Here is a 25,859-nt window from a genome sequence, read left to right on the forward strand (position 1 = left end):
TGATGTTATATTGTGTATTACGTATTCTTTTTTGAATGCTCAGTCCAACTGATGGTCAAAGGGGCTACAAGTCTATACCCACAATATAGACTGTGCTGAGCGGGATGTGCATTTATGCATATTGTATGTAAATAACTGTGTTCATATTTTATGGTCTTTTTGCTTTATTTTATTTTAATTATACTGGATCTTTAATGTGAACAGTATGCTGGACTTTCGATGGAAAAAGACATCATGCTCAGTAAAGGAGAAGGAAAGAGGAAGAGAGGAAGGCCCTGTCTCAGGCGGATTGACACAGTGGCTGGAACAATGGGTTCAGACGAGGAAGAAATGGTGAGGATGGCTAAGGATTGGACAATATTTCACTTTGTTGTACACAGGGTGGCTATGAGTCAGAACCGACTCGATGACACCTAACAACAACAACAGCTCCCTAGCTGTCTATTATTTATGACTTATTCCAGGTCCGTGAGGGTGGGAAAGGTTATGAAATGAGGCTACCAAGAACAGCTGTTATCAGGACCGCACAAAGTCAGCGTGTTACTGGACCTTGTAAAGTTCATCAATCACTTTTGCATTAAAAAAATCCTTTTGTCAGCCTTTGCATATTAAACACACTCCCAGATGTTTATAAAAAAGTCTATTTTTATTTATATAAAAGTATGGAATTTCATCCATATTACTGCAGCACTTGTACAATGAATATCTGTTAATTATGGCATTTGACAAAATATAACAGTTTACAAGAACATATTATCTTCATCAGAGCAGCATATTGAACAAGACACTTATACTTGAGCACTGGAAAAATAAATATTATTTACAAGAGTACCAGAGCTTATAGAAATTGACTCCTTTAACATCCTTTTCAACTGTACAGCTTTCATTATAATAAAAATAATATATCAATGTTTTCTTTTATTATTCATGCAACATTCTCCAGTACAAAATCAGGTTGGTCAATACAGGAGAAATCAGGCATCTGAAATCCATTTAAAAATTCATGATCACATTGCTTTTATATCACGTTTTTAGCTACCAGACCTGGCAGACACTTAAGGCAGGCAAAGCAGAATGAGATTGATTCCAAATAAAATCGGAAGAACGTGAAGGCCCCTTTACCCTTAGGCTTAACTTTGTTATGTCTTCAGAGATGGGATGCGAATCATGAGTGTCTGGAAAACAACATAAAATGATTATAAGCACAGTTCCTGCCAACACATTTCCCAGGCCCATCTATGCATGTGCTTACAACAAGCTTACTTTGATATTGGGTCATGAGGAGTCAAACCCTATCATGGTTTGAAAATAAGAACCAACTCTGGGTCGAGCACCAGGCAGTCCAAAAGAAATGACTTATTTTACAATAAGGATGATATTATATCACGCAATAAAAAGACAAATGCCTGATTATTTTTCAATTTTGAAGCCTGACATTTAACAGCAGCTCACTTATAAACTGTCTAGTCCATTATAGGAGTACTAATCTTACATAATTTAAAACATATATACTATATATGACATAAACACCTAATTATAATACATTTAAATAATAAAGTAAACAAACAGAAATCTGGATTTTATGTTGCTACATAATAAACACAATTAGAAACTATTTTGTTAAAAAGTAGACTGTAACCTAGTGCTGAATGAAAGAGATAAGCAGATGACTTTGGTGTGCAGAATCACTGCCATCTTTTTTTAATTACCTTGATTTCTTTGCATTTTTCATGATCTTCAGGGTAAATTTGGATTTGGGATTCAAGCATTTCTTTGTTTTATCTTTCAGAGTAACACTGAAAATTAAAAAAAGAAAAGATTAGCTGTTAGCTTAAAACACAATTTCAAAAAGGTGATTCTGTCTGCCTAGTTGGATGACAGAAACCACTAAGCTTGAGACTGAAAAAACAGAAATGACACTATTCATGTCACCATTTCGATTCAGCTTTATCAATTTGCAATAATAGACAAGTAAATTCAAATACTTACATTATCTCGATCTGTGCGCAGAATGCGGAAGACGGAAATATTTCCATCGTCTTGATGTGCGCTGGAGAAATAAAGTTAGCCCCACTTCCTATGCAGATGCAGCGGCCCTTGCTTGGAAGTGGGGATCCTGAAAGAACAGAGAGATGAGAGTCAAGACCACAAAACCACAGAGACCATCAGAAATGACACAAAAAAAGATCAGAAATTCTGATTCAGATACTCACCTTCAATGGCAGGATGCAGGAGAAAAGCAAGGAAAACAAATACTATACAGATCATTGTACTTAAGAGTCCTGTGTCTTTGAGGATAATTCTGATTTCTTGAGATTAATGCTGCATGCTGTGCCCATTAGCTGGCCCTCTTTGAATTTATACTCTCTTTACACCCAGTCCTGCTGACTGTAAGCAGAAATTCTGGAAAAAACTGGGATTTCCCTAATCTGTTGTCCATTGTGCAGTCTGCCTCTTCTTACAAGAGGATTACTTCCCGTAAGCAGTGCAGACTGTAGGAAAAGAAAGTTTGCAAGTTGAATTTGGAAATAAATAATTTGATCTTCATTAATTCAAAAATGAAAATAAACAATTAGTGTGTTTGAGAGGTGGAAGGTAAACCATTTACAAAATCAAATTGTCAACATTTTTTTATATAGCATATTTTCACACACAAAGTGTAGCTCATACTGCTTTACACCAAGTTAAAGAATGGGAAACACTTTAGTTAGGGCACTGCAAAAATGTATCTATTACTCATTTACTCTTACGTAACAAGACTTTAACCAAGGTTTCTTTTGGTTTTCAGAATTTATCAGTAGATAGGGTATTCATCTCTGTGCAGTGCGGCATATTGACATGATGGTAAAATTACTTATTAATGTGAAGGATTCACGGATCTTATACTAAATATGGAATATCACGAGAAGACCACCCCAAAGGGGCATTTTGTTAGTCGGTCACATTACAGAAATGAACAGACGCTTTACTGATGCCTTGTAAGTGTTATGATGATTCAATGAAGTCTTTGTTAATGTCTTGTTACATAATTGTAAATGAGTAATACTGTAGATGCATTTTTGCAGCACCTAAAGTGTTTCAAAGAAAGAATTACAGTTACAAAAAGGTAAGCCTATTGTAAATAATTATTAACAAAACAACACTTTTTAGTTATAAGTCAGGGCTTCCCAGACTTTTTTGGCTTGCAAGCTACTTTTAAAATGACCAGGTCAAAGGGTAAGAGTGAGGGGTAGAAAAAAAACATAAAACAAAATTTTAACATCAGGGACCTAGGTAATAAAATTATTTTTAGCCTCAGGGCCCTGTTTTAAAAAGGTTAAGATCAGAAAAGAATATATATATATATATATATATATATATATACATAGTAAATACTTATTTTTATTTATATTGCATACTGAATATAATTTATATGGCGTGCCAAACAGGCAAATATAATGATTTTCAGAATATATAACACCAAAACCTGATTATATAAAGTCAGCGGCGGAATATATAAAGTCAAAGCCTGATTATGTAAAGTCAGTGTTGCAACATATAAAGTCACTCCTGAATATAGAAAGTCAGCGTCGGAATATAAGTTAAGTAAAGCTGAGTCTTGAAACCGTCTGTCAAAGTCTGACAGAGAATTTTCAATCTGCTCTGTGAAACGTATGCTGTCAAGTTGCACACACGCCTTCCATTGCGTCTCCAGCTCTGACGCAAGGTTTTGGATGTTTCCCAAATCAAAGTGCTGCAGTTTTGAGGACAGATGTTGCATTTTTCATTTGAAAGCATTAACTGAGCTAATCATATTGACCATGGTTTTGTGTTTTCCTTGCAGCTGTAAATTAAGCTCATTCAACATGTTGGTCAGATCGTTATTAAGTTGATTGTATTCTGCATGTTTAATGACAAGGAGAAACTTCTTTTTCTCCGGCCGGGGGTCTCAAAATCTCAGCAGGAATTTTTCTTCTTGGAGGGATTTTGTATGCTTAATGATCAAGTGACTCACACGGAACGATGCTTCGGTGTGTCTGCCTTTGCTTTTGAATTCAGCAGAGTGAAAAAATGACGGCTGTACGATTAACTGTGATTTTAGTTCCCTCTCCTTTCTCTTTCTCAGATCGCTTTTCGGAAGGAAGTCAGTTTCGTAGTTTTTATGAACAGTTTGAAAGTGCCTTTCCACATTTTCCTTCTTTGGAATAGCAATGATAGATTGACAGATCAGACAAACGCACTTTGATTGTGACATTGTGAGAGAAAAAAAATCCTCTTCCAATTCCACATCCCTTCTTTAGTCGATATAAATTGGAAGGCTAACTAGATCACTTAGATAACCAGAGTTTTGCAGTAGCTCACGCGTTTGATCGTATGTGCGGGATGACCAGTGTGTTAGAAGAAAAGAGATTTCAGACTGGCCGCCCTGTATGTCAATCAAGTGGCAAATGCCATAGGGAGGATATATGATAGACTAACGTTTAAAAAACATTTTTTTGAATGCAATGAGATCTACCTGTACTACCCTTCTGATCTACCAGTCAATCTTGATCAACGTATTGAGCACCCCTGTTATAAGCTATAGTCAGACGGACAGACAGGAGAGGAAAACAGAAAAATAATGATGAGATTCTGGAGAATAAAAAACCTGCAGGAGTTCCACTGCCAAAAGCACAGCAACCCCTGGGGATTCTACAATACATAAATGTGACAGTTGTTCATTATTGTTACAATGCACTGTCCTAGTAGATTTGACGAAGGTCTCATCAGCAGTTGGAGTATCCACATTCCTCCCAAAACCAAAAGGTGACCACAGAGTGCAGGAAGCCACTACAGAAACTAGAAAAAAAAAACCAAGAAAAGCAGTGGTTAGAGACCAGAGCAAATCGCTTAAGTGTATAATATTGCAATGTCTACAGGCGGTGTAAACAAGAAATTACAGTATGAAAAGGCCAAATTGAAGAAGTGGGTTGTGGGATGTTTCTTTAAATGTTCCACGGTGTTAGCCCAGCACATCTCTATTGGTAAAGCCTTCTGGATTTTTGGTGTAAAGACCACCTTCTCAGTTCTCGTATGCTCTGCTCTTAGAATAATAAACAAACCAGTGTTAAATGATTTAAAAGTGCAAGGGGGGCAAACAGCCCACAATATAAGAAAGTTTAAGATTTTTAGGATCCTTACATATAATTGCAAGCATTTTAAAATTAGTTCTTAATGATACAGGCAACCAGTGTAATGAAACTAAGACTAGTGAAATGTGCTCAGATTTTCTTTTTTTGATTTAAGATTCTTGCCAGTGAAAAAAAAAAAAACACTTCAACTTGTACATTAAATTGGGGTTACCTGCTGGCACCACAAATCTTTCTCCTGTTATTTCTCGCTATTTTAAACAATGTATGTCTTTATCAGGTAGTCCTGTTAGGGAAAAACACAAGATAGTTACAATTTATTGGTTATAAATCCTGACAGCTAATACCAATTAGACAGAAATTAACCAAACAAAAGAGTCTTCAAACTCTTCATCTTCAAACTTTCCTTAAACACATTGTGGTGTCACCATTTCGAATGAAGGTAGGCAGCTCATTCCATCAGCTAGGAGTTACATGTGAAAATAAGCTGGATTGAGATTTGGTGCCATGCAGAGGTGTCAACACCACATGCTGTTCGTCAGCAGACCTGAGTGGCCAAGGAGGAGCATAGGACCTCACAGGTATGTCCATAAGTATAGGTGCTAACCAAATGAGTATTCTGTAGAGCTTAATATGTGCTGCATCGTGTAGCCAATGTAGTGATCAGAAAACAAGAATGACATGTGCCAACCTCAACTGGTTGAACACTAGACATGCCTTGCATTTTGGATTATCTGCAGGTGTTTGGTGACACATGCTGGTACTCCTGCCAGAAAAGAGTTGCAGTAGTCCAAACGTGACAAGACCAAAGCATGGATCAGGAGTTTTGCTGCATACTCTGTCAGATACAGTCTGATTTTACAAATATTGTAGAGAGTGAATCGACAAGACTGAGTGACTGTTGCAACATGGCCAGTGAAGGACAGCTGGCCATTGATCACCACCCCAAGGTTGTGTACGGACTTGGCCGGTGTTAGCGATAATTAACCAAGCTGAGTAAAAATGGGGTGCTGAATGGATGGACAAGCTAGGTTAACAAGAAGGTTCGTCATTGCCATGTTCAGCTGGGGTGAAGTTTCTTCATCCAGATGAATGGAGGGAACAACAGCTGCATATAATTGACATAGCACTGATAAGATAAAACCTAGGTGGGGATGATAGGACCTAGTAAGAAGGTGTATAGAAAGAAGCGGAGAAGACTTTGCACCAATCCTTAGGGCACCCCCATGCTTTCCTGGTGCACTCTTGACTTCTCTCCTAACCAGAACACATGGTAGGATTTGTCCAAGAGGTAGGGCTCAGACCACCTGATGTCAGTCCCAGTGATCCAAGGGGCAGAGAATGTGTCCAGAGGGGTCTGGTGGTTGACAATGTCAAAGGCAGAGAAGAGATCTAGCAGGAAGTGGACAGAGCAAGATGAGGACAGACTGGGGATTTTAGACCATGCAGCAGTCATCTCATTTCCTAAAAATGGAAATTATTCTACAGAAATTTTTGAGAGCTACATTTATGTCTTCTGACACCCATAACATGTTCAACAGCAATTGATTTTTAAAAGGAGTGGGCTACCTTCATAAAAATATCTTGTTAAAGACATGGTGGCATGTGAATAAAAGTGAAGTGGGTAAAAGCAGAAGCAGAAGAAGTGCAAAAGTTCAGTGCTGAACATTTTGTGGTTTACTCTTTGCACCCACTCTGGTTTCCTTTAGGTTTTGTAAATTCCATGTTGTCAACTCTCAGACCACTGAAAGAGTTTAAGATCCTCTTGCCATACCATGTGTTTAATGAGATCGTATCCTCTGCCATGGTAGTGTAGTTGTGTTTTGTGTAATGTTAATTTTCCTGCCTACCCAGCTCTAAATAAAAATGGATACTTCCAAAATGCCAGCGCTGCAGCAGAATGCCAAGTTCCTGTTTCAGTTTTGCAGTGTTAAAGGGAGATTCCTTATCGACAGACAGCAAAGACTTTTGAAACAATCTTGTTTAAGCTTTGTAGTTTATATCTTATTTTTCTTTTCTGTCTAAAAACAAAATTTATGCAAGAGACAACCTTGTCATTCTATAGACAATTATTTTCCCTATATGTGTGCAATATGAGCTGAATGTGCTGAGATCGGAAGTGTGCAGCCAAGAATGTCTGTGTATTTCAAGGTCTTATACAGTAGTGTAGTATACAAAAACACCACCTTACTAATATCCATATAGTGCTGAACAAACAAAGTCTAATCTAAATCCCTGCAGATTTTTTTTTTCTCCAGCTGTCTGGAGTTTTTTTTTTGTTTTGTTTTTTCTGTCCACCCTGACCATCGGACCTTATTTATTCTGTGTTAATTAATGTTGACTTATTTTGTTTTCTTACTGTGTCTTTTATTTTTCTATTCTTCATTTTGTAAAGCACTTTGAGCTACATTTTTTTGTATGAAAATGTGCTGTATAAATAAATGTTGTTGTTAATTTACAATGTGATCCATTACAGAATACTTTGAAATGCTGTGCTGAAGCTAATTCAAGACTTATGATTGTTGTAACACACTTTTTCTCATCTCCTATATGTCGTCTTTGTGCAATCAGGCCACACTTTTGGAAGTGGGCATTCTTTTAAGTGTGCCCCTCAAGCTGTGTGTTCTTAGATGATGAGGTCATTCTGGAAGAATGAAGTGTAAAACAACGAGCCAACAGGCACAGCTGGCTTTAAGGCCCCAGACCGTGATAATTATTAGGATCACTATATGAACACTGTGTAGGGCCTATTTTTGTTCTTCAAACAATCTCAGTTCTTCATTGCATGGATTCCACAAGATGTTGAAACAATTCCCTTTGCAATTTGGGTCCATGTTGACATGATTACCTCACACAACTTACATTTATATTTCTCAGTGGCCAGCTGTGCATTCATTCACTAAATCTGCTCTTCTGTCACATTCCAAAAGTGTTCAATTTGATTCAGATCTTGTGACTGGGAAAGGCACTGAAGAACAATTAACGCATTGTCCCATTCAGAAAACTAGTTTTGAGATGACTTTTGCTTTGTTACATGGTGCATTATCATGCTGGAAATAGCCATTGGAGGATGGGTAAATTGTGGATATGATGGGATCCACATGGTCAACAAAAATACTCAGAATGGCTGTGGCTTTCAAGCGCTGATTGATTGATATTAGAAGGCCCTATGTGCTTCAAGAAAAGATTTCCCAAACAATTACACCATTTCCACCAGCGTGAACTTTTGACACAACACGGGTTGGGTGTATGGATTCAGGCTGTTTGCACCACATTCAGGCCCAACTACTGTAATTGTGTGCTCAGCAGAAGATTCATCAGACCAGGATACTGTTTTCCAGTCTTCGACTGTCCAATTTTGGTGAGTCTGTGCCCACTGCAGCCTCTGCTTTCTGTACTTTGCTGACAAGGGTGGAATCCAACCTGATCTTCTGCTGTTATAGTCCATGCATGTCATAGTCCAGAGTGTTGTGCATTCTGAGATGCTTTCCTGCTCACCACAGTTATACAGAGTTGTTATAAGAATGAATGTAACCCAGTGGTTCTCAAACTGTGGGGCGGGACCCCCTAGGGGGGCGTGAAGTTACAAAAAGGGTGGCGCGAAGTTGTGAAAAAAAGAAAACAAGAATCAAAAATATGAACAATACATCTATTGAAACCAAAACAAATTAACTTAAACTACATTCTGACACTAGAAAAATAAATATAGAGTTAGATAAATGTTGATAAAAGCTAACAACAACAACAACATTTATATATATAGCACCTTTTCATACAAAAAAAATGTAGCTCAAAGTGCTTTACAAAATGGAGAATAGAAAAATAGAAGACACAGTAAAAAATAAAAATAAGTCAACATTAATTAACATAGAATAAGTAAGGACCAATGGCCAGGGTGGACAGAAAAAACAAACAAAAAAAAAACCAAAAAAACTCCAGATGGCTGGAGAAAAAAAATAAAATCTGTAGGGATTCCAGACCATGAGACCACCCAGTCCCCTCTGGGCAATCTACCTAACATAAATGAAACAGTCCTCTTTGGATTTAGGGTGTTCATGGAAGGACCTGATGATGATGGTCACGTAGACTTCTGGCTTTCAGTCCATCAATGTTGGAGCATCATGATGCTTTGAGTAGGTGGTGGTGGTGCAGGCCGCCACCACAAAGAAACCAGAAAAATAAACAGAAAAGAGAGTAGGGGTCAGTACGGATTTTAGAGCCACTGTGAATAATTATTATGATGAATTGAACATACAAAGTATCCGGTTTAAGTTAAAGTGAAGTTAGGAGAAGGCCATGTTAAAGTAATGTGTTTTCAGCAGTTTTTTAAAGAGCTCCACTGTATCAGCCTGGCGAATTCCTTTTGGCAGGCTATTCCAGATTTTTTAAGTAGGTATAATAAAATATGCATCTATGATATATCATTAATGAAAAAAGAACAAATTGGTATTAGTGGGCTTCTTTCAAAAAACCTTAGGGGGGTCGTGATTAAAACTGTTATGAAAACTCGGGTCGCAAATACTTAAAGGCTGAGAAACGCTGATGTAACCTTTCTGTCAGCCCCAACCAGTCTGGCCATTCTCCTCTGACCTCTCTTATCAGTAAGATGTTTCTGTCTACAGAACTGATGCACACTGAATGTTGTTTGTTTTTCTCACAATTCTGAGTAAACTCTAAAGACTGCTGTGCATGAAAATTCCAGGAGATCGGCAGTTACAGAAATAGTCAGACAAACCTATCTGGCACCAACAATCAAGCCGTAGTTGAAATCACCGAGATCATGTTTTTTCTGCTATTCTGGTGTTTGATGTGAAAATGAACTGAAGCTCATGACCTGTATCTGCATAATCGTATGCAGTGTGCTGGTGTTAAATGATGAGCTGATTAAATAATTGCAAGGATATGCAGTTGCACGGGTGTTACTAATAATTTGTGGTTCATAGCGATTACTTCTGACTTTGACCCCTGCTTGTACTCTTTAACAACAGTTCCTACTGTTAGCATTTTGTTTAAACAATTGGTTTTCTTTGATTTTGTGGTATTGGCCTTACTTTGTTTTCTTGACTATCTCTTTCTCCCACTCTTTCATAATAAAAATATAATGATTTATTCTCTAGTCAGTACATAGTCAATAATATCCACACACTCACAAACATACCAGACAAAGGTAAGTCTGAAAAACAAACTTCTTCTTCTTCTTTCGGCTGCTCCCTTTAGGCGTTGTCACAGCGGATCATCTTCTTCCATATCTTTCTGTCCTCTGCATCTTGTTCTGTTACACCATCACCTGCATGTCCTCTCTCACCACATCCATAAACCTTCTCTTAGGCCTAAAAGGTCAAAAATACCACAATATTTTGCAAAAATAATAAAAAAGAAAGTACTAGAATCTACTTTATGTCTATTTTAAAGCAACCACACAAGAGTTGAACTGCCTTTTTCATTTTGGGCCCCACCTCTGCATTATTTGCAGTTTAACCAGTAGAGATGAGTAGAATGAGGTGAAAACCTCACATGAAAGCCAAAGCTAAGAGCAGACGTCAAGCTCAAATGTGTCCAAAAGGAGGAGCTACAGGCAGAGTTGCAGCCTAATCCTGATGTTGGTGTACATTAAATAGAACAAAGAAACAAAGAAGGGGTAATATATGCAGTAGGTGTTGTGAAACTAGAAAGTCCCAAAAGCAACAGTTCAAAAAAACTTTCTAAAGTTGCCCACTTGCCGAGGGTAAAACACAAGGGCTGAGACAAATCTGTTTGAAAAAATAAAAGGTTTATTTTCACAAAGGTACTGTAAAACAGAATGATTCGAAGAGCTCAAAGGAGATGCCTGAAGAGGCAAAGCAGACACAGCAAAAAAGCCCAAAAACAGAATCCAAAGGTGATGGTCGAATCAGAGCAGAGGTTCAAAATATCAATAAGCACTTCATCAATAAACATATTTTGTAAGCCCCAATCCAGAGACGCAGTGAAAAACAGAGCACCGGTTCAAAATTCCAGACAATCAAAACACAAGAGCAAAGACAGGAACTCACAATAAGTTACCACTCCCTACTGCATTCAAATGAACCACCAGGAACTATGGGATGTCCTCACTTAAATAAGGCTGGAGGACCATTCCTGGCAGTGATTGGCAGGTGGCCCCACCCCTTGGGGAACCACCCTCAGAACACAACGGACATAACCAAGGCCACATTCACTTACAAACACAAAGAAAAATGTATGTAATAAATAGAAGAGACATGAATGCAAATAAATGACATGAATTTAGACACTACAAACAAAAAACACAACTGTTTTGATCCCTTCATATCCACAACACAGCCAAGGGGAAAATGCTGGAAAATCATGACAGTAGGTAACAAACCCATACAAGGAAGAAGAAGAAGAAGGCCACATTCACAATAAGGACAAGTTGTCTCAGGATTTACCAATTTAATTTTCAATAGCATGAGTGAAGCACCTCCATGACCAAGGCCCTCATTTCCTGTTTACTCAGTTTGGCCAGATGGCCAATTCTAGGAAGAGTTCTTGTGGGTTCAAAATTCTTCCATTTCACCATTATTGAGGTTACTGTGCTCCCAGAATACTCAAAGCTTTAGAAATTGTTTTATCCCCTTGCCCAGATCTATGTCTCACCACAGTTTTATCATGGAGGTCTACTGAGACTTCCTTGGATATTATGGTTTGCTTTTTGTTCTGACATGCAGTGTGAACTATGAGACCACACACACAAAAGTGTGAGTCTTTTTAAATGATGTCCAGTCAAAAGCATTTGCCACATGTAGACTCCAATCAAGTTCTAGATGTATCTCAAGGCTAATTAAATCAAACAGGACGTACTTGACCACATTTGGAGTAGAACATCACATGGTCTTAATACTTAAATAAATGAAAGATTTTGATTTTTAAAACATTTTCAGACATTTCTGAAAACATTTTCACTTTGGCATTATGGGTTATTAAGTGTAAATTGATTTGATAAAATGAAAAATGTATTTATTTAAAATTAAATCTACAACACAATAAAGTGTACCAAAGAGTAGGGGTCTGAAAACTTTCTGAATTCAATGTAGAATGCAAGAATGAAAAGAAGATGTTATCAATATCAACAGAAGCAAAAGTAACAGCATTAGAAAATCTAAAAAAGGAGAGTGCTGGGATGGCTAAACCTCATACAAAATCTAATAAGAGTAAAATGTACTGATATGTGAAAACTGAGAAGGCTGACTAGATTCTGTCATGACTGTGATTATCAAATTGAGCCCTGATGGAGTGGGCTCAGGTAGGAACAGAGGTAAGTGTTGCAAAAACAAGCCCAAGAGCTCACATCTATCCATTTCCCTTTCAGCAGCAAAGTTAATCGCCCTGGATGAAGACCAGTAACATCCAACCAACTCCTCCTACATCCCTGGAAACCACCACTTTAAAAAGATCACCACTGCAACCACAAGATATCTGTCGTGACCCACTGGTAAGAAGGAGACCTTGATCTTCACAGCGATAACAACAGCAGCGCATTTATATCCTTTGACTTACTTCACAGTTATCAAATGAGCCTTTCCCACCTGAAATCCCACCCTTTTCAGAATTCTCTTGTGTGGTTTTGTTCATAGCCCAAAATGAAGTTTACTTTAGGGTGATGCAGCAGTTAGTACTTCAGCCTCAGTGGTCCCCTCTAACGTTTATTTCTAAAGTAGGCCACATCTTCTATCCATGCATCCCAAATATCCCAAATATGCAGAAGTTAATCGGCAAATCTAAACTGATATCTCTGAGTTCCTAACATACTACTGTTCATTTAAGAATATCCAAACCACATTTTGAAGGAATTCAATATTTGTCAGCCACCTGAAAAAGTCTACACAGATGAAAGCATCCATCAAGAATAACCTAAAATGGATTTAGTAGCCAAAGTGTTTATTCATAGAAGTATAGGCAAATGACTAGTGCAGCAAACTTTGCCCTACACTCTTAAAAATAAAGGTTCTAAAATGGTGCTTTACTGGGATGTGTGGTTCTTTGTAGAATCATCGATTGATAGAGGACCACTTTAAACTTTGAAGGGTTCTTTGCATATGGAATTGGTTCCTAGGGTATTGTAAGTGTTGTGACAAGACCACTATGGACCGTACCAGCCAACCAACCCAGCACAGACAAACACAGGAGGCACATGCATATAAAACAAATGTTTATTTATCTTCGCCTGTGGGCCACATCTTCCCCTGTTCCCACATCCACAACACAGTCCCAGTACTTAAGCTAAAGACACAACACAAATTTTCTTCTTCTTTCCTCCACTCCTCTTCAGCAAGTCTTGTCTCCCTCCTCCCAACTCTGGCTTCCGAGTAATGGCTGCTGGCTCCTTTTATTAGGCACATGGAAGTGCTCCAGGTGCTTGATCGCTCATTTCCGGCAGCACTTCTGGATGTGGCGAAAACACTGCCCATAAGGGCTCAGCGGCTTCTGCTGCAGCACCCCCTGGCGCGCCTACGGATCTCAATAGGGCTGCACCACACTCCAACTCCCATGAAGCCCTTGGGAGTCCGAGGCACCGCTGCCACCCAGAGGGTTGCCGTCTAGGGTCCCGGGGGAGGTAACACTCTGGCCATGGTTGCTCCCCCGGTCCTCCCAGCATGGGGACATCCCAACTGGACAGGAGCACCGGCCGCTCGCTACACTGTTTCTAACATGTGGAAAAATATGAAAACTGTAATGTATATTGGGCTAACTAACAAGATAGAGCACATCAAGAAAATGTGAACTTAGTCTGTGTGATTGTATATAGGAAGAATCCTTTTAAAGTCTTTTTAAAATCAGGGACCCAGTGGTATTTTATAAATCTGGTATATTCTGTGGCACGGTTGCGTAGTGGGTAGCGCTGCTGCTTCGCAGTTAGGAAACTCCCTGTATGGAGTTTGCATGTTCTCCCCATGTCTGGGTGGGTTTCCTCCGGGTACTCCAGTTTCCTCCCACAGTCCAAAGACATGCCGGTTAGGTGCATTGGCGATTCTAAATTGTCCCTAGTGTGTGCATGGTGCGTGTGTGCGCACCCTGCGGTGGGCTGGTGCCCTGCCCGGGGTTTATTTCCTGCCTTGCGCCCTGTGTTGTCTGGGATTGGCTCCAGCAGACCCCCATGACAGTGTAGTTAGGAGATAGCGGGTTGGATGATTGATGGATGGATCTAAATAAATAAAGGATCTTTCTGGTTCTTTACGGAACCTAAAATAGTTTGACATTCAGCCGTAGCACCTTTAATTTAAATAGTGATGTCACTGTATAATTAAAAAGGGGCATTTGTAAGAGGACTTCTCATGCATATCATAGAGTTTAGGGCATGTGTGGTTAAAGAGAAAAGATGAGAAAACGTTAACAGAAATCATTGTACCCTGCATTTTCACAGGGCTCGGATTCCCACCACATAAAGCACTACAAGCAGAGTTAGCACAAACCATGCTCGCTGCCCTTTAAAGCAGGAACAATCTTCCCACCCTTACACATGCACATTAATGCAAAGTAAGTAGGAAAGTGGGTCACACAGTAAACACTGTTTCACCAATAGAAGAATAGGAACATCCATACCAATTCCCATAGCCAGCCTTTTAGGAGGCAGCAACTCAAATTTGTTCTTTATTTCACCTTATACAATTTCTTGTATTAGGATTTTTCTATTTTTCACATACCCCTTGGGGTCAGAGCACAGGGTGAGCCATTGCAGAGCACCCATGAAACAATTGCAGGTTAAGGGCCTTGCTTAAGGGCCCAGCAGAGGAGGATCTCTTTTGGCAGTAGCAGGGATTTGAACCAGCAGCCTTCCAGACACCAACACAGATCTTCATCCTCAGAGCCACCAGTATGTCAGCTCAGTTCAACTGTCTTCACTTAAATTATTTTCTCCAAGAAGTCCCCAGTTTACTAGAATAAATCTAATCTTTACTAATATTCCTGTTTTTGTCCAAACAGGAAGGTTCTGATAAATGTACTGCAGCTTCTCACAAAGCAGAAAGGAAATACAAAAGGCTATGTTGACTTTCTTCAGTAACTCTGCTTTCACTCAGATTCAATATGTTGTTCCTCTTTTGATTTACTGCGTCCTGTAAATTAAACTGCAAACTTTAACTCTAGTAATTCTCATAAACTTACTGAAAATAAAAATGCTTCTGTTGTGGTGTGACATTTTGAATATAAGTTGATAAATATTTTGTATGTCTTTATAACATATATTTGTAACTTAGGCAAAGCAATGCAATATTAGTATTTCATTAGTGAGAAGCATGTTTACCCCCTAGGACTAAATCAGGATAGTGAATTTTACGACAGAGTTGGGGGAAGTGCCTCAGACAAGTTTGGCAAGTGTTTCTCTGCAGGTTTCTCTCAGTCAACCCCCACAGGAAAGCAGACTGCCTAACTGGCAAACTTCACCTCAACAAATGGTTTTGGGGACAGATGTGAAGGTATCCTCTGCCCCATTGGTCCGAAGTATGGCTGTTTGGAACTGGCTTGTATCAGAAGCCTTTAAGTACCATGATATCATATTGGCTCTAGGGGCTGGATAGAAAATCTATGAATTTGCTTGCTTTACCCCTCGCTCTCTCTCTCTATTACCAAATGATGAAGGAGCATCTCACACACCATGAACTGAAAAAGACAACACAATGAAGAGCATAGCTCGGCAGCCATATTGAGACAGGCATGCAGCCTGTTCTGAAGAAAGCTGACCAAAAATGGTGCCTTAACTAGAGACATTTTTAAGTAACTACAAGTCTGTGTGCTGCCTGAAACTACACATCAACATTTTACAGGTTGTATGGTTGCCAATATTCAAATGTACTTTGCATATTGTTATTATTTATTAATATTATCAATAATACATTATTTAAATTGTAACTTAACTCCTGCTTGTCTTTTACTACACCTAATTGCCCAAAGTTATAGATGTAGAAGGGAAGGTGGGGAGAATTTATATGTACAATACCTTATAAACAGTGGTAAGTCTGGGAGATTTGAGGCATTCTGACAAAGGCTACACATTAATAATACAAAAGGGGAATAAAATATTACTCTACCAAGACAAAACCACTTCCATCAAAGGAAGAGTACAGTATATGGAGTGACACCCAGCAGTAAGATTAGGCTGCTTCTTCCACAATCAGTGAAAACTTAACCGAGTTGATGTACTGAAGCGCTGCATTGGACTTCAGAGTTCTGTGGCTGGCTTTAAATACTGAAGCACAGATTCTCAATAAAGCAGACAGTTGCTTCACTATCTGCCGTGTCTGCTACAGCAGTACAAAAAATTTGCTGTTCTTCAAGTTACTTCCATATAGTAAGGCCAGCACATTAGGTTGAAGGAAAAAAAATGCAAACCCCTGAGATATGTGGCCATAAGTAACCTAATATGGATCTAACAATCATTTCTGTCACAGGCAGTATGGAGCAGCAAACAATCGGGGTGATGTCATCTTCCCAGTCCGCATGATCCCATCTAAACCACTGTGGCCGGGCACATCTTTCACCATTCTGCACTCTTTCTCACACTACATCTGTGGAGTCAGTCTCAAACTTTCTCACCGTACAGAGCAGTAAAATGACATCTAATAAAATGCAAGCATGTGACCCTCTTAACACAAAAAACACACAATCATGGGGAAATAGTACAACAGCAAATGATATACTTCTGCTGACAGGTTTGAGAAATGCTGTTTATGTTTGTATGTTTTCAGAAGCAGTTTTTCACATAGGAAAAAAAACAGTTACCACCGACTCAAAGCTAGGAAAAGTGCTAAGTGAAAACGAATAGCCCTTGGAATTTGTGGCTTCTTATGTTCAAGAATATCTCTTATTGTTCACCACACTGGCCACCCTTCCGTGCGATCTTCTTCAATGTCTCTTATTTTCATTTTGTTTCAGTCCAAAGACTTTCAGCTTGTGGAGCTCTTGATTATGATTTAATATTTTTTTCATAAAATTCCCTGCATAAAACAGCATCAGCTTTATTTGCACTGGAAGCTATAAAGGACCACATATTAAAAAATGAATAAGATGATGTTTTAAATTAAGCCAACCATTAGCCATCTTTGAATATGGCAAAACCAGTTTAGGGTCATGGGGGCCACAGCTGATAGCAGCAACATTAGGCGCAAGACAGAACTTCCAGTTAACCAAACCTGCACACTTTGGTATATGGAAGGAAATCCAACACAAACCTGGTGTGGTGAGATGTGTATATATATATATATATATATATACTTTGTACAGTTTATATATACTAGGGGGCTTTCCCCCCTGCTTGCTTCACTCGCCTACCCCCTCCACCCCCAGGGCACACTATGCACCAGCCACTTCGCATCTCTGCCACTCTCATTGTGAAGGGGTTGCTGAACACACGCTAAGGAGATGCAGTGGGATCAGCTGCTGTCTTGCGGCTCCTGCTGGCGTACTGCGTGTTCTGCTTGTCGTGCTGCACGTCAATCATTTAAAAGCCTGTACAGCAGCTGTCCTTGCTTCGCTTGCCCACCCCATCCCACCTGGGGTGCACTAGGCACCAACCACTTTGCGTCTCTCTTGCTTGCATTGTGAAGAGGGGAGGCTGAACGCACGCTAAGGAAATGCGGATGGATCAGCTGCTGTCTTGCTACTCCTGCTGCCAGGCTGTGTGCTCTGCTAGACACGGTGCGCATCGATCATATAAAAGCCTGTACAGAAGCTGCCCTTTGTCACACCGTGAGACAAGGCACGGGTCTTGCTTCATAAGGTTGTAATGTCTAGTCTCGCGTGATGTTAAATTGTCTCTCCGAGATGATCACGTCTCAACCCAAGATTTTGTTATTATAATATAGATATACTGTATATATATATATATATATATATATATATATATCAATAAATTGTATATAATTAGTTAATAAGCACTACAGCTCCCATGATGCTTTTGGATAGGACATTTGGGGTCTGTTGTAGTGATGGGGGATGAATTGTTAAGTTGTTGGAATGAGTAATAAAGCAGGTATTGCATTCAGTAACCCATTTGAGTCTTGACTTTATTATGACACCTGGGAAACTGTGAAACCCCCAAACACACGGCCTTATACACTCACGATTATTTTATGTTTCAGGGCATTGGTGTCAGAATGAGTCAATTCTGGATTGGTTTTCTATTTATAACACAGTGAACTTCAATGCAGTCTCTATCTAAGGAATGTTTATTTTATAAAGTGTCACCAAAAAGTAAAGTGTCTTTCATAATTGAAGGGCCACAATCATTGCTGATACAAAGCAACCAAGAAAAAAACAGAAGTCCATTGCACTGGTATATAATTATATTTTTAATTATTCTTTGACAATAAAAAAATACAGAAATTTACAAAGGATATATTACAGAATTTACAATTACATTTTATAATCTATCTTGGACAAAACTGCCCTAAAAGAATTTGCCAAAATGCAAACTATTTTTAAATGAACACAATAAATCTTTAAAAGTGCAAACATTACAGTCACGTTCACACTGAAAGAAATCCTTGTGTAGATACTTGAGATATTTTACTCTCAAAATCAATTGCCATCATTAGTAAATTCTCAAGTTTTACTATACGCATTGTTCTAATTTATTTTCTTTCAAAGAACAATGTATTGATTACTCAATAAATAATAATCAAGATTTGTTTACTGACTGGAATGACTCTTAACCAAAAACTTTTGGTTTTACTAAATTCGCTTCAGGTCAGAGTAGGTTTGCCAAATTTCCTCTTTGTGGTTGAGCCTTCTTTCTTTATCACCAGATGTGAGATTCTTAATGTAAAGATCTATAAAACAGTGAAAGTTCTTTGTTAACAATCATTCATGAGCCATTATTACAAATATGCATAAATAAAACAACTCATTTGACTGTTTCCATTCACTTGAGTCCCTCCGTCTATCCATTCTTAGACCTTGTATCCTGGCATCAAGCACAAGACAGAAGACCACCCTGGATAACGTGCCAGTCTATTGCAGGGTCACACACCTCACATTGTCAATTTAATGTTGTCTGTCATCCTAACATGCATGTCATTGGGATGTAGGACGACAGCCGGCGTATCCAGAAGAAAACCCGGACAAACACCAGGAGAACATGCAACATTTACAGTGACCAGGCCAGCAATCTGAACGGAGTTCACTGCAGCTGCACATAATGTCGCTCATTCTTAAATCACTATGACTAATATTACTAAAACTTTGCAGTTTTATTATTAAATTTCATTCTTGTGTCACTGTTATTACTAAACCTTTGAATGAAAGATGCTCATCACTATGAACAAATACAAAAACTTCAAGGGAGGCTCTCAAATTATCAACATTTAAACAAATATATGCTCGTGCAGCACTTATCAACTAGACGAGTCACAGTACACATTAAGAGTTGCCAAGCCTTTTTAACATTAGGTATTAAAATGAAGGACTTATCAGGTTACCTTTGTTTCTTTGCTTTGTTGATTATATTTTGAGTAAATCTGGATTTTGGATTCATGCACCTCTGTGTTGTATCCCTCAGGGTAACACTGAGAAAAGAAATCCAACATACAGTATAAGTCAAGATGGCTGTTTTCTAAGAGGTTCTTCTGACGGTATTATGGGGATTTTGGAAAGATGGCAAAAGGCTGGAGATCATATTAGAAATATCACAGCACTGCTCCATTATGTCAATATTTTTCTCTAGTAAGATGAAATACTCACATAATTTCAAGTTGTGAACAAACTGCAGAGGATGGAAATATTTCAATCTTCTCAATTCGAGCTGGAGGAATGAAGTCAAGCCCACTTCCAATGCAGCTGCAGCGCACCCTTGTGGGTAGGGGGGATCCTGAAAGAGCAGGGAAACGAGAGTCAAGAGTGCACCAGCATGGAGAGGAGCACAAATTATACAAAGAAAAGATGAGTGCAATTCAGATACTCACCTTCAGTGGCAGGGTGCAAAAGGAAAGCAAGGAAAAGAAACGCCATGCAGATCATTGTGACAGAGACACCAGCTTCTCAAAAAGAACTTTGATTTGAAGATTAATGTCAAGTTCTGTCTGATGGCTGGGTGGCTGGTTTGGAATTTATATTCAGTCTGACATGTGCCCTGACCAGCCACAGACCGCAAGTCTGGATCACGGGGAACTCCCCTATAATGCAGCCTGTTTCTTCCTACTAAGATGGGTATTTCTCAGAAGCAGCCAAACAAAAGCAAAAGTAAGATATAAATTTAAGTAAAAGGAAGAGAAAGTTTCCAGGTTTTTGGAGAGTCTTGAATTTTGAAATGTATATTGTAACTTGTGTTGTACATGGTTGTCTTTTCCTTCAATTATGACATTTCTGAGAAATAGTTCAGTGCCATTAAACTGATACCTGATTCCTTAAATATTGCATAATTTAAAATGGATGTTCATGAGCAGTAGAGATCCATCCATGAATTAATTATACTTGAGTAATCATGAAGTAAAAATTTTTGCCAACCATATTTTTCATTCATGTAATGCTCATACTTATCCGGAATTAAGCAAAGAGCTTGAAGTAAATATAGTGGGGTGTCTAACACAGATCCTGGGGGGCCGCAGTGGCTGAAGGTTTTTGTTCCAGCCACTTTCTTAATTAGTAACTAATTGCTGCAGCTAATGGGACAGATTTCTTTTACTTATTGTTTTTTTTCCTTAACCAGCAGTCAAAGAATAAAGAGATGATCGGCTAAGTCAAGGGAATCAAACAGTCTTGGATGGTCACCATCTTCACTCCGTCTAATCTCCTGTAGAGCTGTTAATGAAACTCATTACCTAATTCTATGGCTAGTTAGGCTGATAGCACACAACTGTAGTTATCAATAGCACCTGATGACCCCGACTCTCTTGGTTTACTGACACAATGTCTTATTTGTGTTTCTGAATGGATGAGTAGTAATTTTCTCAAACTAAATAAGGACAAAACAGAAATTTTAGTGATTGGCAAAAATGGATATAATGAGGGTATTAGAAATAAACATGATCCAGTAGGATTAAAAGTCAAGACGGAGGTAAAGAATTTAGGGGTAATTATTGACTCTGACCTGAATTTTAAATCACATTACAAGGACAACATTTTTTCACTTAAGAAATATAGCAAAAGTTAGATCTCTTATAACTCTGTAAGATTCTGAGAAGTTAGTTCACACTTTTGATTTCAGTCTGCTAGATTACTGTAGGGTGGCACGGTGGCACAGTGGGTAGTGCTGCTGCCTCGGAGTTAGGAGACTCGTGTTCGCTTTCCGGGTCCTCCCTGCATGGAGTTTGCATGTTCTCCCCGTGTCTGCGTGGGTTTCCTCCATGGTGCTCCGGTTTCCTCCCACAGTCCAAAGGCATGCACTTATAGGTGCATTGACGATTCTAAATTGTCCCTAGTGTGTGCTTGGTGTGTGTGAGTGCGTGCCCTGCAGTGGGTTGGGGCCCTGCCTTGCGCCCTGTGTTGGCTGGGTTTGGCTCCAGCAGACCCCCGTGGCCCTGTAGTTAGGATATAGTGGGTTGGATAATGGATGGATGGATAGATTACTGTAATGCACTCCTCTCAGGACTACCCAAAAAAGACATCAATCGATGGCAAATAGTGCAGAATAGAGCTGCTAGAATCTTAACTAGGAAAAGAAAATCCGAGCACATCACTCCAGTTTTGATGTCACTACATTAGTTACCTGTGACAATTAGAATTGATTTTAAAATACTGTTTATGTTTACAAAGCCTTAAATAATCTCGCTCCATCTTATATATCGGAGTGCCTGACATCTTATATTCCAAATCGTAACCTTAGATCTTCAAATGAGTGTCTGCTTATAGTTCTAAGAGCTAAACTTAAAAGAAGTTGTGAGGCGGCCTTCTGCTGTTATGCACCTAAAATCTGGAATAGCTTACCAATAGAAATTCGCCAGGCTAATACAGTGGAGCATTTTTAAAAAACTGCTGAAAACTCATTATTTTAACATGGCTTTCTCATAGCTTCATTTTAGCGTAACCCTGATACTCTGTATATGCATTTAATTATCATTATCATTCATGGTGTCTCCTAAATCCGTACTAAACCCTACTTTCTCTGCTGTTCAATCTCCAGTTTTCTGTGGTGGCGATCTACGCCACAACCACTCGATCAAAGCACCGTGCCATCCCTACATTGATGGATTAAAGGCCAGAAGTCCACATGGCCATCATCATCAAGTTCTTCCATGTGAACCCTGAAACCCAAGAGGGCTGATTGAGGTAATTTATGGTAGGTAGAATGCCTAGAGGGGGCTGGGTGGTCTCGTGGCCTGGAACCCCTGCAGATTTTGTTTTTTTCTCCAGCCATCTGGAGTTTTTTTTTTGTTTTTTTCTGTCCTCCCTGGCCATCAGACCTTACTTTTATTCTATGTATTGTCTTACTTTATTTTTAGATTTTGTCTTTTTTCTCTTTCTTCATCCTGTAATGCACTTTGAGCTACATCATTTGTATGAATATGTGCTTTAGAAATAAATATTGTTGTTGTTGTTGTTGTTAGTGTTCTTATTCTACCACAGCGGTAATTTTCAAAATTGATTTTCTTTTTTGTAAGATCACCATCCAAATGCTTTGCAGACCGAAAATGAAGTGCAGACGTTCATTTTTTTTGTTTTCAAGCATTTTAAAGAGACAGATATTCCATGAAAGAGACGGGTGCAAATGGCATCTGAGTCAGCCAAGTCATCTGTTGGCTTGCTTTGTATCTCATTATTATTTGGCTTCTTTTTAAAGAACAAAATTAAAACAATTAAAACAGAAGAAAAGGCAACATAGTATGTTCCGTTGGCATTAGTGATTGGTTATTAATAGAGAAAGTAGAAAGAAACAAGAACCCGCAGCAACAGTAGCCATTCAAGGACCGATTTTGACACCCCCGGGTCATAACAAAGAACAACATGTTACTGACTTTTTATTTCTTATAGGTGTCAAAAATAAATTGTTATATAAACTGTGGTCTTTTCTATGTTTTATTTCATCATTCTATGATGCACCATGAATGTTTATAATATTTCACTAATTTTTATTCCTCCAAAACTCAAAAACTATAAGGCATAGGAATTTTTTATTCAAACCAATGACTTTGAAATGTGAAATAACTCATTACAGCAATTTCAATCAAAATCTGAGATACAGTATAGTGGTTAAATTAAAAATGATCTAATGTGGAGATTTGTTGTGGAACGACTCCATTGAAGAAGACAACAGTTGTAAAGGGCAATCCAGACAACATAAGTGTTTTGGGGCACTTTGAGGCTAACCCTAAATAAGTGAAAATACAACTTTAAAGAAACTGCTTGTAAAACGCAAAATGAGTCTTCTGTGTTATTCAGGTCAGCTGCCCAAGACGGTTGCTCTTTCACTAATGAGGTATTCTGGGGGGAAGAAGTGTGTTCAGGTTGACAGACCACAGAAGTGACGTCAAAAGTGGAGAAGCCGACAGTCTTTCTTTCCGCAGAGGGAGGAAACAAGAGATTGTTATTACCTCACATCACCTCCTGTCTCTGTGGACAATTACCTTAATCCACTCCATTAAGGTGTCTCCCATATGTACATACATGACACAGTGGTTACCCAGACCTCGTTGCTGGTTGTGAAGGGGCCCCCATAACAGTTCAAGCTTCAGACCCCAAAAATCTTGGTCTGCCACTGCACACATTATTCCAAAGAGTCGTCCAGCGAACTTTCTGACACAGGATAAAGTCTTCAGAGTGCAGGAGAACCTGACAGTACATTGCCTTCAAAGCAATAGGAGCCAATTAATGTGGTTTGGGCATCTAGCAAAGATAACCCTAAGTACCTACTATGGAAGGATTGCTGTGCAAGACCCGGTAGAGGAGACTCAAAGGCAGAGCAAATAAACATCTGAGGGAATCTCGTTGATTGCCTGAAAGCATTTAGGAATTTCAGAAGATCTGGGCTATGAGAAGTCTGATCTGACCAACTGAGTAACCACTTCAAACCTGACATGGTGATGCAGTTACATAAAACAAAATACACACTTTACATACAATATATCCATGTACACTATCTAAATCAAGGTGATTTTGTGTTAGTTTACAGTGCCTATAAAAAGTATTCACTTTTCACATTTTATTGTTATACAACGCTGGATTACAGTGGATTTCATTGGGCTATTTTGACACTGATCAACTGTAAAAGACATTTTAATATCAAAGCAGAAACAGATCTCTGAAAAGTAGTCTAAACGAATTACAAATAAAAAACACCAAATAATTGAATGCATGGAACACTTTGAAAACACATCAGATCTTAATGGGAAAAAATCCTGCTGGATATCTATACTGACATGGACTGGAAAATGTGTTAGGAACAAAAGGATGCCACATTGTTTGATGGAAATGAAAGTGATCAACCTACAGAGGGATGAATTCAAAGACACCCTGAAAATAAAAGTGAAAAAATTATGTGGCAGGCTAGTCCATTTTGTCGAAACTTCATTGCAGCAACTCAAAATCGTACTCAGTCGTTTGCATGGCCTGCACATGCTTGTATACATGCCTGACAATGTCCGGTATGCTCCCAATGAGACGATGGATGGTGTCCTGGAGGATCTCCTCCCAGATCTGGACCAACAACAACAACAACATTTATTTATATAGCACATTTTCATACAAATAATGTAGCTCAAAGTGCTTTACATGATAAAGAAAAGAGAAATAAAAGACAAAGTATGAATTAGAATAAGACAACACTAATTAACATAGAATAAGAGTAAGGTCTAATGGCCAGGGAGGACAGAAAAAAAAACTCCAGACGGTTGGAGAGAAAAAAAAAAAATCTGCAGGGTTTCCAGGCCATGCGACCGCCCAGCACCCTCTGGGCATTCTACCTAACATAAATGAGACAGTCCTCTTTGTATTTAGGGTTCTCTTGGAAGGACTTGATGATGATGGTCATGTAGACTTCTGGCTTTTAATCCATCAGTGTAGGACATCACGGTGCTTTGATTAGGTGGTGGTGGAACAGGTCGCCACCACAGAAAAACCGGGAAAAGAAACAGAAGAGAGAGTAGGGGTCAGTACGGATGAATAGTAATTATAATGAATTGAATATACAGAGTATCAGGAATAAAATGAAGGTGAGGTTATCAGAAAGCCATGTTAAAGTAATGTGTTTTTAGCAGTTGTTTTAAAGTGCTCCACCGTATCAGCCTGGTGAATTCCTATTGGCAGGCTATTCCAGATTTTAGGTGCATAACAGCAGAAGGTCGCCTCACCACTTCTTTTAAGTTTTGCTCTTGGAATTCTAAGCAGACACTCATTTGAGGATCTAAGGTTACGATTTGGGATATAAGGTGTCAGACACTCCGATATATAAGATGGAGCGAGATTATTTAAGGCTTTGTAAACCATAAGCAGTATTTTAAAGTCATTTCTGAATGACACAGGTAACCAGTGTAGAGAGATGTGCTTGGATTTTCTTTTCCTAGTTAGGATTCTAGCAGTGGCATTCTGCACTCATTGCAGTGGATTGATGAGTTTTTTTTTGGTAGTCCTGAGAGGAGTGCGTTACAGTAATCTAGTGGACTGAAAACAAAAGCGTGAACTAATTTCTCAGTATCTTTCAATGATACTGTATAAGAGGTCTAATGCTTGTTATGTTTAATAAGTGAAAAAATGCTGCCCTAGTGATCTGATTAATATGCAATTTAAAATTCAGGTCACAGTCAACAGTTACCCCTAAATTCTTGACTTGTAATCCTAATGCATCAAGTT

The 25,859-nt window shown here is 38.8% G+C and overlaps 2 protein-coding genes across 2 annotated transcripts; both read right to left on the reverse strand.

The window, feature by feature from the left end:
• Positions 1 to 637: 637 nt before the first annotated feature.
• On the reverse strand, positions 638 to 2,360 carry LOC120532138 (C-X-C motif chemokine 11-1-like). Its single transcript, XM_039758027.1, has 4 exons — positions 2,214 to 2,360; positions 1,990 to 2,116; positions 1,710 to 1,796; positions 638 to 1,175 (listed from the first exon to the last, which is right to left on the reverse strand). The coding sequence occupies exons 1-4, from the start codon at positions 2,266 to 2,268 to the stop codon at positions 1,166 to 1,168; spliced, it is 279 nt and encodes a 92-aa protein (XP_039613961.1). The 5' UTR covers positions 2,269 to 2,360; the 3' UTR covers positions 638 to 1,165.
• Positions 2,361 to 18,417: 16,057 nt separating this feature from the next.
• Positions 18,418 to 20,171, reverse strand: LOC120532139 (C-X-C motif chemokine 11-1-like). Its single transcript, XM_039758028.1, has 4 exons — positions 20,042 to 20,171; positions 19,821 to 19,947; positions 19,559 to 19,645; positions 18,418 to 18,910 (listed from the first exon to the last, which is right to left on the reverse strand). Exons 1-4 carry the CDS (start codon positions 20,094 to 20,096, stop codon positions 18,898 to 18,900), a joined length of 282 nt encoding a protein of 93 aa, XP_039613962.1. The 5' UTR covers positions 20,097 to 20,171; the 3' UTR covers positions 18,418 to 18,897.
• Between the last annotated feature and the right edge of the window lie 5,688 nt (positions 20,172 to 25,859).

This window comes from Polypterus senegalus, chromosome 7 (genome assembly GCF_016835505.1).
Source record: "Polypterus senegalus isolate Bchr_013 chromosome 7, ASM1683550v1, whole genome shotgun sequence".
Taxonomy (NCBI): domain Eukaryota; kingdom Metazoa; phylum Chordata; class Cladistia; order Polypteriformes; family Polypteridae; genus Polypterus; species Polypterus senegalus.